This window comes from Phragmites australis, chromosome 16 (genome assembly GCF_958298935.1).
Source record: "Phragmites australis chromosome 16, lpPhrAust1.1, whole genome shotgun sequence".
Taxonomy (NCBI): domain Eukaryota; kingdom Viridiplantae; phylum Streptophyta; class Magnoliopsida; order Poales; family Poaceae; genus Phragmites; species Phragmites australis.
The window spans coordinates 4,727,433-4,739,844 of record NC_084936.1 but is presented as its reverse complement, the minus strand read 5'-3'; the positions used below and the strand labels follow the sequence as shown (position 1 = coordinate 4,739,844).

At 39.0% G+C, this 12,412-nt stretch overlaps 2 protein-coding genes across 3 annotated transcripts; both read right to left on the bottom strand.

The window, feature by feature from the left end:
- Nucleotides 1-1,849: 1,849 nt before the first annotated feature.
- On the bottom strand, nucleotides 1,850-6,344 carry LOC133894843 ((S)-beta-macrocarpene synthase-like). 2 transcript variants are annotated; one of them, XM_062335018.1, is made up of 7 exons: nucleotides 6,131-6,343; nucleotides 5,040-5,292; nucleotides 4,592-4,955; nucleotides 4,288-4,506; nucleotides 3,499-3,634; nucleotides 2,704-2,955; nucleotides 1,850-2,424 (listed from the first exon to the last, which is right to left on the bottom strand). In XM_062335018.1, exons 1-7 carry the CDS (start codon nucleotides 6,251-6,253, stop codon nucleotides 2,134-2,136), a joined length of 1,638 nt encoding a protein of 545 aa, XP_062191002.1. In that variant the 5' UTR covers nucleotides 6,254-6,343; the 3' UTR covers nucleotides 1,850-2,133. The 2 variants fall into 2 exon arrangements, with proteins under 2 accessions (XP_062191002.1, XP_062191003.1); XM_062335019.1 differs by lacking the exon at nucleotides 2,704-2,955 and having other exon boundaries at nucleotides 6,131-6,344.
- A 1,962-nt stretch (nucleotides 6,345-8,306) lies between these two features.
- Nucleotides 8,307-12,177, bottom strand: LOC133894896 (beta-sesquiphellandrene synthase-like). Its single transcript, XM_062335079.1, has 7 exons — nucleotides 12,041-12,177; nucleotides 11,710-11,962; nucleotides 10,870-11,233; nucleotides 10,569-10,787; nucleotides 9,416-9,551; nucleotides 9,049-9,300; nucleotides 8,307-8,813 (listed from the first exon to the last, which is right to left on the bottom strand). The coding sequence occupies exons 1-7, from the start codon at nucleotides 12,161-12,163 to the stop codon at nucleotides 8,526-8,528; spliced, it is 1,635 nt and encodes a 544-aa protein (XP_062191063.1). The 5' UTR covers nucleotides 12,164-12,177; the 3' UTR covers nucleotides 8,307-8,525.
- Nucleotides 12,178-12,412: the final 235 nt, after the last annotated feature.

Genomic DNA, 12,412 nt, shown 5'->3' with positions numbered 1-12,412 from the left:
CAGACGCAAAAATAGAAGCAGCTATGCAGCAAGCCAGGCAGCAAGCAAGGCAGGAGCTATTAGTCATCGCAGATAATGCTTTGGTGCCGATCCCTGGTGGTCCCCGGAGCAGCTGCACGTCCACGGGGCTTCCAGGAGAAGCCTTAATCCGTCACCCTATGGACGACATCACAGAAAGCACACCATGCAAGCTTGTCGTGCCAGTCTTGGGTGTTCCCACCACAGTGGCTACGGGTTTGGCAGAGCAATGGGTGGAAGAGACCCTCTTCAACAGTCGTTCGATACCACAGGGATACGCCAGGGTACGCGTGGATAGTGCAATACATAAGTACCGTAAATGCAAGCTGGATTACCTTGGAGAGGCGGGGGAAACAAGGCTCTCAAAAAATGTAGGCCATTACATCCTGTGGTGCAAGCGCGTCATATTATTTAGCGAAGACACAGACGGGTCTGGGTCTAGTTCAGAGTCGTCGGACACACCCAAAGGATCTCCGCCTCCTCCGCTGTCGCCTCCACAACCACCCAGAAGCTCTCCACCTCCTCCGCTGTCTCCTCCACAGCCACCCAGAAGATCCCCACCTCCGTCGTCGCCTCCACAGCCACCAAATCTCCAACCCCTTAGCTGCCACCGCCTATCCCACTTCAGAAGCCGGTAGCACCTGCACAAACTCGGAAGTCGATGTCATCTCAGAAATCTACTTCATCATAGCAGCGAGCAGCAGCTAAGAAGCGGCAGTCGGCATCTAAGAAGCCGCCATCTCCTCTGCCTTATGATAAAACTGATGAGGAAATCAGAAGGAAAGTGAATGCCACTGAACACTTCAAACGTATTGAGCCAGAGAAGAGTGCTATCGATCCAGCAATAGTCGCCAAGTTTCTTCAAACTTTGGCAAGATCTGTGGACCCACCGCTAAAATCTAACTACGCGCGTATCATGAGTAAAAAATAGTTGAGGAATGCATCAATCAAGAAGGTAAAAAAACAAAGAGCGCTAGAACAACAAGAAGTATTAGAAAAAAAAACTTTCTAAATGAGGTCGGATTGACAAAAGAAGCACTTTATGACGAGTCCAAGGATGAAAAGGCAAAATCTAAATGTCAATTTAAGCTTGGCGAACTACTAGTCAAGTCCCTGTCGGAGCTAACAACCCAAATGCGGAGATTCCATGCCTGGTACTTGGAACAGTCGAAGGCCGATAGATGCATGTTCGCATTCCAATACAGACATTGTGATTTCCTCCACGGGGACGCCGGAGTCTGGATTCATTTCGATGAAATGTATCAACTGTAACACCAAGATGCCCTCAGAATCAGGAAGGGAATAAAATAAAGAGAATATGGTTGGAGATAGTTATTATTTTGTAGTGCTTCAAGGTTTAGGACTAGGAGTTCGTGTATTATCTGTCTTATGTCTCCAGGAGCAGAGCCGAGGGATTCAGATCCCGGCGGTGACCAGTTTAGAATATTCTAATGGCTCGCCGAGGCAACCAGCAGGCGATGTCGGCTGAGCAGGTTGTTTATTTTTCTTTTTTCTTTTTTTTTATAAATGTGAGCAGGTTGGTTTACTTGGCTTGACTTCCCTGGTTTCTTCATTTGCTCCAGTACAATTCAAAACTACCACGAAGTTCCACCTTTTTTAGATAAACACAAAGTTTAGTTGTGAAGGTGGGCATTCCACGTTGATAGTTGATACAGCTCATGTGGATGGTATCGAACATATTTTCCATGAATTTGGATCACCACTTATGCTGTCATCATGCACCATTATTCTGTAATTGAAGTAGAGTTATTGTTTGGACACAGAGCAATGTATGGAAGGAAAGAGGTACATATTATCAATTACTGGAGGGTGCAACACAACACAATACATTTTATTTATTTATTTGCGAGGAAACACAATACATTTTATTTGATGGTAACATATTTCTATTTTCCAACAGTTCCTGCAAACAACAACTAGTACTGTTGTTACATGTTGAAAGGGAGCAAAATACATTTCTTTTGTAATATCACCAGGCCACATCCTTGAACATGACTGGTTCTTATTTAAGAAGTACAATATAGTTGGCAATTACTTATACGTCCTTTTAGCAAGCTTCATACAGGTATTCTTGGTAACGAAGATGAGCATGCTTCATATTGGTATTGGATCCACATAGAGCAATTTCACCGTATCTTTGATCGTATGGGAAACAGTGTATGTATCAGCTGTCTTGTAAATGTAATCTGTAGTTCTTGAAAAGTCAAGAATTGTCCGTGGCACGACCTTTGGTTGTTCTGTCAATACAAGGGATTGTTGTATCATATCCTTCCATGTATCTTCAGTAACTTCTTTCATCTCTTGGCATGCATCATGCCATGTTGTTCCATGCTCCTTCATGTAACACTGAACATTGGAGACACAGTGCTTCTCTGTTTGCTCACGCTGCAAATTGTGGCAGTTAAAACGATGTTAGGAATTTTTATTAACAAAATTGCTAGTTTGATATCCCAAACTCTGTGGATGCATATGAAAAGTTTTATGTATGGAGTCGTGCCCATCTTCATTCACTAAAACCGTGGAACGTTGTCATGAACCTACGTGATCTATATGCCTACGAACAAAATCCGATATATGCATGAGTTAATTCCAGAGGTTTAAATGAGTTCAAATTTATAAATAGTTTCTGCATGAAATTAAACTTGTTTAAGGATAGAGGAAGACCTTGGTTGATACAATATCATTGGTGAGCCGTACAAATATACCAAAAGCCTTAACAAATTGAGCGTCGCTCAAAACCCATTCGAGGATCTCCTTTGTTATTATATCGCCCATTCCAACAAATGCGGCACATAGCACCGCGACACCCCCAATGCTTATAAGTGAAACTTCAAGGTGTTCGCTCATTGTTTCTGGCACATAACCGTCATCACGCCATTTTATTTCCTTCATGTATGCCTGAACTAATTGCTTCATCTATATTGAAAAGAAAACGTGTCAAGTCATTTTAGAAGCTTATATAGTTGCCAAATGATATGCATTGCCTAAATAGGATTAATTGAAACGAAGAAAGTTTGCATGATTTGTCATGCTTGTACTTGATAATTTCCTTTGTTAGGAACACCTTTATTAATTAATGTATTTATGGGAATATACATCAGAATTTTTTACTAGAATAAGGCCTTCCATGGAAAGCTCAACACCCACATGTAGTCAGCTAAGAATATTGAATAACTTATGATCGTTCAAAGTATCATGCATAAAGGAATCCATTTTTTTATCTGGCATACAGATTTACCTAATATTCTATTATTACAGAAATGTGGTTCTGTTTTCTCTTAATGTCAGTAACACATATAATTCTATTCAAAAGGACATAACATTTCTAGAGCTATATCATTGTGATTATATCTTGGTAATGTTCAATCACTATATATTTATAAGCGGATATGTATTACTTTTCATGTACGTGTATTTATAAACAATAAACAGTCAGGGAAGATCAAATAGAATACTTACCGCTTCTTTTAAATAAAACACACGGTAGCTCTTATCTGGTCCTAACTCATGCTCAAATGAAGAAAATGTCTTCAATAAATATAAGTAGAAATCCTTCATGTATCCTGGAAGGAGAGATATTGCACCTTCATCCCATCTGCATTTTATTATGTTAGAACAAAATCCCTATCTTAAAAGTAAATGCTAAAGGTTACAACAGAAAATATTTCTTCTTTTCAAAGAAAATCAAAAGAAACCATGTCTAGAAATATGGGAACTGAATTTGCTTTTCCATTTTTTTTAGTATGGTTACTTCCAATAATAATAATATACTCCTGTGTTATGTGACTTCCTTTCAATTTTAGCCTTATTTGACAATTTGATTCTAACTTTTTCCAAACACGATTATTGGCGGAACACATGAATGATTTATGTTGTTCCTTTTATAACTCTGGATTATTTTAATACTTTCCCTCGTGTTCTTCCTTCCACTGTAAATATTATAAATTATGTCTCCAAAATTCGTTCTAGGCTTATTCTTATGTAATTCCAGTCCCCTTCCTTTCTGTTATGAGCAAGGCATAACATGGCCAGCTACAACATCACAACAAAATTCAGTATGTTATAAACGACATATCTACAACATATATGTCATTGCATCATAGTTAAGACTTCAGTTTCTTTCTTTTCATGCTTAAATAAATCAAAATTATGCGACCGTTGCCAACATTTATTAAATAGTTATATGTCAGATATATATATATTTTTTGAAACACAGAAATCATTGGACGCGCTCAAGAAAGTCGTTACCTGTCAATTGCTTCCGCAAGCAGCATACTCTCATGAGTGGTAGCATATGTGTCAAGGGTATCGTCTAGTATTGTAATAAAAGCAACAATCTTCGTAAGTATAATTCGAGAATGAGAGTATTGAGGATTGTAGCATCCCCCGCTCATCCAAAAATACACCTCTACGATCCGATCCCTAACAAAACTCAAGTTTGATTCGACGCTGAGTTCCTTCCACCACCTACAATGTACACAAGAACAAATAAATTGCCATCATGATTGAAATGTGCACTTTAGGTTTCCAAGTGGGATTTGAATAAACTTACAGCGTGACCTCTTTTAGCTCCGTGCAATAAAGAATTTGCGTAAGGTTGAAGTTCAGTTTTGCGAACTCCAGTATTGTTTCGTTTCGTTTAGGCTCCTTTTCGTAAATAGGAATGTAGTTCCTCATTTCCAAAATTCCAAACCTTCGGATAAGAGGTGTATCAAGGGCAGAAGACACTTCCTCTGCCAGTGGTGATTCCAAACGTTTCAATCCATCTTGAAGGCATCTTCTAGCGAAAGCAATTGCCTCGTCAAGCAATGTCTCTCCATGAATCCTCGTGTACGCTGCATTGTATAAGCTTAACAAGCTTCCAATATCAGCATCAACAAAATTCCCTTCTTGATCTTTAAACTTCAGAAATACATCTGCATAAATATTTGAGACAATGAACATTATTTGTAATACATTCTCAGATGTAATATAGCTCAGTATCTATGATAAGGACTCACCGGATGGCACGTTATAGCCACTTTTACGCAGAAGATAGAATCGGCGCGAAACAAAGTCCAGATTACCGCCATCGTGATTGGAGTTATAAACAACGTGCAACAGCTTGTTTATCTCATCCTCGTAGTGGTGGTCAAGACCAAGTCGCTGCAGCGTGATTATAAGGTCCACCATTTCTGGCAGATCGTTTAAGCCTTTGATTATCTTCCTCACTTCTTCCCTTAGCACTCCAGCCCTTTCCCGCATTTGAGATTCCTTCAGCAAAGACAGGCAAAGGGTATTACAGCTTCCTGTCTTGTGAGTGTACCTAAGCACATCTGCCCCGGCCGATTATGCCCGCAAAAGTAAATTAGGGCCATGTCTGGGAAGGCACCTCCTGAGCCCGAAACAAACCAGGCCTGGCCCGACCACCCAAGTATGGCACAATAAGCATTTCTTTAATTTGAGCCATCCATGGATTTCATCGTGGCTTCTTTCAGAATTTTAGCAAAACACCCCCTCCACTTAGAAATATATATACATATAGAATGATTTTTAATTTGTGTCTCAAACATCCTCAACTTTGACTAGATTTGTGATATGAAAAGTAGACGTGATATGAGAAAACGTTTTTCACAAAAAGTATATTTCGTAAGTTTTGGTAACATGAAATTATGGTAATTTATGGTTAATATTGTTTATTGCAGATCATGTCCTGTACATATAGTCTAATATATCCATAAAGAGTAAATTGCATTGTATGTATAACAACTTGCAATGTGGGTGCAAGTGAGTCCTAGATTTGAAAAATGCTCAAAGGAGTCACTGATCTTGATTTGTGGGACATGCTTAGCAAAAGAAACAAAACACACGGGAACCATCTCAAGGTGGGATTGAGTCGTGGAGTTACCATTCTACCCACTAGGGTATAAATCCTAGTACTTTCTTATTTACAGAGTGCATTTAATGTTTTAAGCATGTATCTATCTTTCTTTTCGAGAACTGTAGGATATCCACGCTTAAGCATATGTATCTATAGTGGTATGTGTATTCTGGACGTGTGATAGTGCGACACATTGTGGATTATATGAGTGTGGTGTGAGCAAAATACTACCTTTGCTGAAGTCGGCGGCTGGTAAGAAAGGAAGAAATCTCCCCACAGAGTCGGGTGGAAGGGGGCAGGCTTCCTCATTTCCTCATGGTGGGAGCGAGGACCATCTGCACACGCTGCCGCCATTCTACTCTATCTCTCTCTCTCACTCTCTCCCCGTGTTTCCTTTCTGCTTTGGGTACGAGATGGCACACACATGGAAGCCTGATCGTGGGGCTATTTATGCCTTTGGTTCAGCAGATACGAACAAGGGTCTAAGCTGCCGTCTTGCCGATTGTTGGCGTAAACGCAACTTGTGACGAACCATTTCTTCAGAAGACAACTTCCATATGCGACCACCGTTTTCTCCAAAAAGAAAAAAAAAGAAAGAAAAATGTATGTCCACAATACAACATGCAGCGGACTTTTTCCAAGTTACTTGATCTTTCAGGAATAGTATGTCCACTTAATGAAGCCTCAAGACACATGGTGCGAATATTATGTCCAGTCCGCAGCACATGTGAGGAATATTACTGTCATTACGTGAAAAAATATTTTATCCTTTTAACTTTTTGCTGACTTAATGTTGTGCAGGGATCTGACCCAATCTCTTGTTTTGACTGGCAGGGAAACTAATTCATTCTCCATCGCAATGCATGGGATTATTGTGGCTAATATATAATCCGGTAATCTGTCTCCATCGAAGCAAAGCAAGTCCAAGGAGCCGACCTACAGGGACAGCTCATGCTGCGAGTTGCCAGCCAATATCTTAATTAAGAAGACGACCTGAGCATGCGACCATCAAAAAGTACATGGCACATGCTTGGAAGATGGCATCACTTATGCGTTTGTGTCCGTAGCCGTCACTCCTTACATCAAACTTGAGTAAAAATATACAATGATTCTTATTCTAGTGCTGCTGAGGTGAGAAAAAAATAAAAGAAAAATAAAATAAAAATAAAAAATATTTGTGGTCGTATTGACGCTTGATGACACTTGATGCTATTGTTATCACTAGTACTTCTGTAAGTCAAGTCTTGTTATTGATAGTAGGGTCTTTGATCTTCTTCTTGTTGATCTTGTCGGAGATGTTAAAGTTGGTAGTAATCTTTTTATTCTCTTTATTTTTGAGTTTACTTGTATTAATAGGACTTGTGGTAGCATATGTTTGATCGAAACTTATGTATCTATAGAGTTGTGTTTATAAAACTTAGGTAGAATATGATCAAAGGGTTTGGACTTTACTTTGTCAAAGTCTTCTTCCGGTCTCTCCACATAATACAGGTCCTTGGGTTCCTCTTCGAGCGCTTCCTCTTCTAAAATACGCAAATTATGATGAATAAGTAAACTACAACAATAACAACTCAAATCCAAATAAATTTAAACAAAAATTCAAATTAACAGTAAAAATTACTAAACTGATGTTGTTGGAAAGATGTTGAATTTAGACAAAAGAATCGTCAAAATCAAAGTTGAAACGGAGGAGGAACAGACATTGAAAGGTTTGCTGGAAGGTTAATTCTAGAAAAAAGAAAAAAGGAGAATATTCTTTAGAAAAAGGATTTTTGGATTTTATAATTTTTTCTTTTGAAAATTCAAAAAATGATGTGTCACTGATTGGTGGGGCCCATGGTCAATGGTAAACTGTCTACGATGGATTGGGATTGTAGACTAAGGCTGAGGTGGCATGGTTGGTCACGTAAGCAAATTTGCCGGATCGGTAGAGATCGAAGAGGTGCCGGCGGTGAAGAAAATAAGGACCAATGGCGGTGGTCTTCACTGGTCTGGCCTCGATCTCGCTTCCCGTCGACTTCCGAGCTGAGAGGACAGCGACATCCGGGGTTAGGTAAGAACAGAGGGGCTTGATTTGGGGAAATGGGCATGGCTAAGAGATGAGAGGGAGCGATGCTGACGTTCATCAGGAGGAATTTAAGAGTTCCTGGGCAAGAACTTGATTTGGTGGAATCAGGCAAGAAGAAGAATACTTCCTTAAATAGACCATTTAAGCTATAACCAAATTAATTCCCCAAACGATCGAAAGACCAAACATAGTTTTTGGAACTCATGTGGATGGTATATATGCAGCAAACTATAATAATGAACACCTGCTCATAATTTTATAATATCTGCCATTGTATCACATTTTCTGCACCAATCAGAAGTTGTAGCAAAGATTGAAAAACAGAGCAACGTATGGGACAAACGAATAATATTACTTGAGAGGCTAACACAATACATTTAATGACGCAATGAGCAGCTGACACGTTTCGTACTTTACCTAACGTTTCTTACTCTACCTTAACTTCTATAATTTGGTGAACACGAGTCTGGCAGCCGCCACTTTATTTAATACAACTGAAAGTGGTAAAAGATTGTATTTGGAGTACTATGGTAGTTGGTAAATGGGTGTTTTCAGAGTTTAGAACAGTGGCTCCACATAGAGTAATGCTATCATATCTTTGATAGTATGGGAGAAAGTGAATGCGTCTGTTTTCTTGTACATGTAGTCCCCAGTCCTCGCAAAATCAACAACCGTCTGTGCCACAACCTTTGGCTGTTCTGTTGGTGTAAGGTAGAATTTCATCATATCCTTCCATGAATCTTCAATTAGCTCTTTTATCTTCTCACATGCATTGTGCATTGTTGTCCCATGCTGCAACATATAACATTGGACAGTAGAAGCATGGTGCCCTCCTATTTGCTCACGCTGCAACACGAAGAAATATTAAATAGATTTACTAAGTGTGTGTAATAATAATGTCTTTCATTAGTGAGGTACTTTCCTACCACACTTATTAAATTATTTACCTTTATCATGCGGTATTTGGTTACAAGATTATATTTGATGGTGAAGTTCAATTTCACTAAATAATGTAGCAATGCTAAGGTGCGTAATACACATAAAGGTTCTGCACATGTGAAAAGTAAAGATAGAGAAAGACCTTTGTTGATGCAATATCATTGGAGAGTCGTACAAATGTTGTGAAACACTTGAGAAGTCCTGGATATGTCAATAGCCAGTCAAGAGTTTCCTTTGTTACGATGTCACCCATCCCAACAAATGAAGAACATGCTAGTTGAAAAGCTCCGACAGTTGTTCTTGAAATTTCTAGATGTTCGTTGATTGTTTCTGGAACATAATGTTCATCACGCCATTTTATCTCCTGAGAGTATCCTCGGACCAACGTCTTCAACTGCATTAGACGTACAAATATGTGAATTCATATTATATGTTCAAATAATGTGAAGCCATACTGATTTTTTGAAGAAAGGTCTACAATGGATATTAACATCAAATACAATACTTGCCAATTCTTTGAGATAAAACACCCGATAGCTTTTGTTTTCTCCTAGTTCATCCTCACACAAATCAAATGTCTTCAATAAGTACAAGTAGAAATCCTTCATGTATTCTGGAAGTAGTTCAGTAGCGTTCGCCTCACACCTGCATTTCACAATCCATTGAAAACATTTTATAGCTAAAGTGTGTCTTATGCAAAGTTTCGAATCAAAATCAAAAAAAATTGTTGTTGGGAATCTATATTCCAAAATTGTTATTTTCTTTAGTAGTAGAAATATATTTTTTAGCAACAGTAGAACTAATTTATATGGAACTCTTACAATCATTTGCTTTAAACATTTTCATTGATGAGATTTTTTGTAATTACTAATGAATGATATGATTTATTTTTTTAATATAGAGTAGCCCATTGTCAGTGGGCTTGGTTGTGGTGCAGGGGAGCTAGGGGAATGATTTTCAGGGAGAGGGAGAAGCATCTCTGCCAAAAGAGAGGGGAATATTAGGCAAGGGAGGTGCAGAGCTTAGGAAGCTACGCCTACATGTCTTGCTCTCGAGTGCGAGGCTGTGTGAGAGATGTGGATGTAAGGTGCAGTGGCCCGAGCTGGAGGGGATAGGAAGGATCCCTTTGGAACAATAAAGGAGAAGGTAAAAGGCGTGTAAAAGATGAGGGAGGAGACTTGGATGTGAGGAGAAAGGCTAGTTTATCCTTGGTGGTTGCACGGATGGAGCTAGCTTTATATAGGCTAACAAGTGTCTTTAATTTATAGATAATGGAGCTCCCTGAATTCCTTACTCATTCACCCTTTTGTTTTGGACCTTTCGTTTGGCCTGAAGCTCTGCCACTGCTCGCTTGGTTTTGACAAACAATTATGTAATGTCTAGCATTTTGTAGCCTTGACTCGACTTGTCCCCTAAGACCTCTACTCATAACAATCCTATCCAAATAAACAAATTACTAGAGATAATATCCTAAATTAACCTAGATATTAAGATACTTAAATAAGAGGCAATCTAATCTGCTGCTGCCTGTGAAGCCCTCACCATGACAGATGTTTTCATATGCAACAAATGACAAATAAATGCATATAAATTTAACAGTGAGGATGGGGTAGAAGATAAAATTAAAATATCATTATTAGATTACAAAGGAGACTCTCGTACCTGTATATTGCCTCAACAAGCAGCATTCCCTCCTCAGTTGTACTGTAGGTATCCATTATGTCATCTAGTATGGTGATATAGGCTGTCATCTTCGTGAGTATAACACGTGAAAGAGAATATTTGGGCTCAGGGCATGCTCCTGTCATCCAGAAATGCATTTCCACGATTCTATCTCGAATAAAACATAAATTTGTTTCAACATTAAGCTGCTTCCACCACCTGTGATGACATAAAGGTAAATATATTGTGTAATTGACTTAACTAAAGAGAATTTTAGAATTCAAAGTTTAAATTAACTTACAGTGTGACCTTTTTTAACTCCTCACAATAAAGAAGTTGAAGAAGGTTGAAATTGAACTTTGCCAACTCTAATATGACCTCATTTCGTGCAGCCTCCCTTTCGTAAATTGGGATATAATTTCTTGTTTCCAATATTCTAACCCTTCGAAAGAGAGGTGTTTGAAGGGCAAGAGATACTTCATCTGCTAATGTCGATTCCAAAGAGTCTAATGCAGCTTTAAGTTGGCCTCTAGTGAATATAATGGCTTCATCAAGTACTTTCTCCCCATGTGTCCTAAGGTATGCTGCATTATATAAGCTCAAGAGACTTTTTATATCATTAGCAACAAAATTTCCTTCCTTATCTTTAAACTTTAGAAACACATCTGCAAAGTCAAGCAAATAAGGAATATTAGTTGTTTAGCTCCAAAGTACACAAATCAAATACACAACACACATCAAAGGTTTTATTGGACTGGGAACATTTTACCATGACTTCAATTTAACTTGCATATCTTGGGATTTGAGCAGTTGAAAATATATAGCTGATGGTACATCAGTGCATAGTAGCTATGGACATACTGATATACATATTCATAGAGATCTACATGTCGATAATAAAAACCACTTTATCCTTTTTACGAATGACCCCTAAAATGGCACTGAAGTCATCGAATGAAGCATGGACATCAAAATAGAATAAAGCATGATAAACAGTATTATGATGTTGGTTAATAACGTTCAAAGCTTCTTAGTATATACTTTTCAGTGCCCTTTTTTGTGGTTTAATTTACGTAGTAAGTAATAACTGTATTCTATGATTGTCTTTTGAGCATTTTTCCTACTAGCAAAAAGGCCTTACCAGATGACACATGATAGCCGTTCTTTCGTAGAAGATAAAATCGCAGTGAAACTAAATGCAGATCTTTATCGTCGTAATCAGAATTGTAAACAAAGTTTAACAGCTCGTCGATCTCATTCTCGTAGTGATTATCCAGTCCAAGCCGTTGCAGTGTGATTACAAGATCCAGTATTTTTGGTACTTCATTTGCGCCCTTCAGCATCTTCTTAACTTGTTCTTTTAACACTTCGGCTCTTTCTGCCATGTATGCACGCTGCACATGACAAGCAAGTATACCAGTCAGTTTTGTGGATCAGAATGTCATATACCATCATTCTGATGTCGATGTTACCTGATGCGCGGTGGGTGGTTGGAAAGTGAGGAAGAAATCACCCCACAGACTTGGGTGAAAGGTCGGAGACTTTGGCAGCCCCTGAACATCCTTGACGGAGCAAACTGCAGACGTAAGCGCCATCTTGTCGATATCGATCTTAGTTTTCTTTTTTCTTCCTCTTGCTGACCTCTGTCGCATTGCGGTACTTATAGGCTAGGGAGAGCAGCAAAATTACGTTGCTCGGCAACCGCGCCTCAGCATGCAGGTACAAATTGCATAGTAGTCCAATGGTGCATGAATGCAGGTAGCGACGACGGCTGTACTACGAGTATGCAATTTCCCGGTCCACGGCACATGCTTGGAGACTTTTATGAATGCCAGTTGATCTGA

Coding starts and splice junctions, on each gene's coding strand:
- LOC133894843 (XM_062335018.1), bottom strand. CDS start 6,253: ATGGCGGCAGCGTGTGCAGATGGTCCTCGCTCCCACCATGAGGAAATG. Junction 3,635..4,287: donor CTTGCGGAAGCAATTGACAG/GTAACGACTTTC, acceptor AATAAAATGCAG/ATGGGATGAAGGTGCAATAT. Junction 2,956..3,498: donor TGTTTTATTTAAAAGAAGCG/GTAAGTATTCTA, acceptor TTTTCAATATAG/ATGAAGCAATTAGTTCAGGC.
- LOC133894896 (XM_062335079.1), bottom strand. CDS start 12,163: ATGGCGCTTACGTCTGCAGTTTGCTCCGTCAAGGATGTTCAGGGGCTG. Junction 11,963..12,040: donor AACCACCCACCGCGCATCAG/GTAACATCGACA, acceptor TGTCATGTGCAG/CGTGCATACATGGCAGAAAG. Junction 10,788..10,869: donor GAGTTAAAAAAGGTCACACT/GTAAGTTAATTT, acceptor ATGTCATCACAG/GTGGTGGAAGCAGCTTAATG.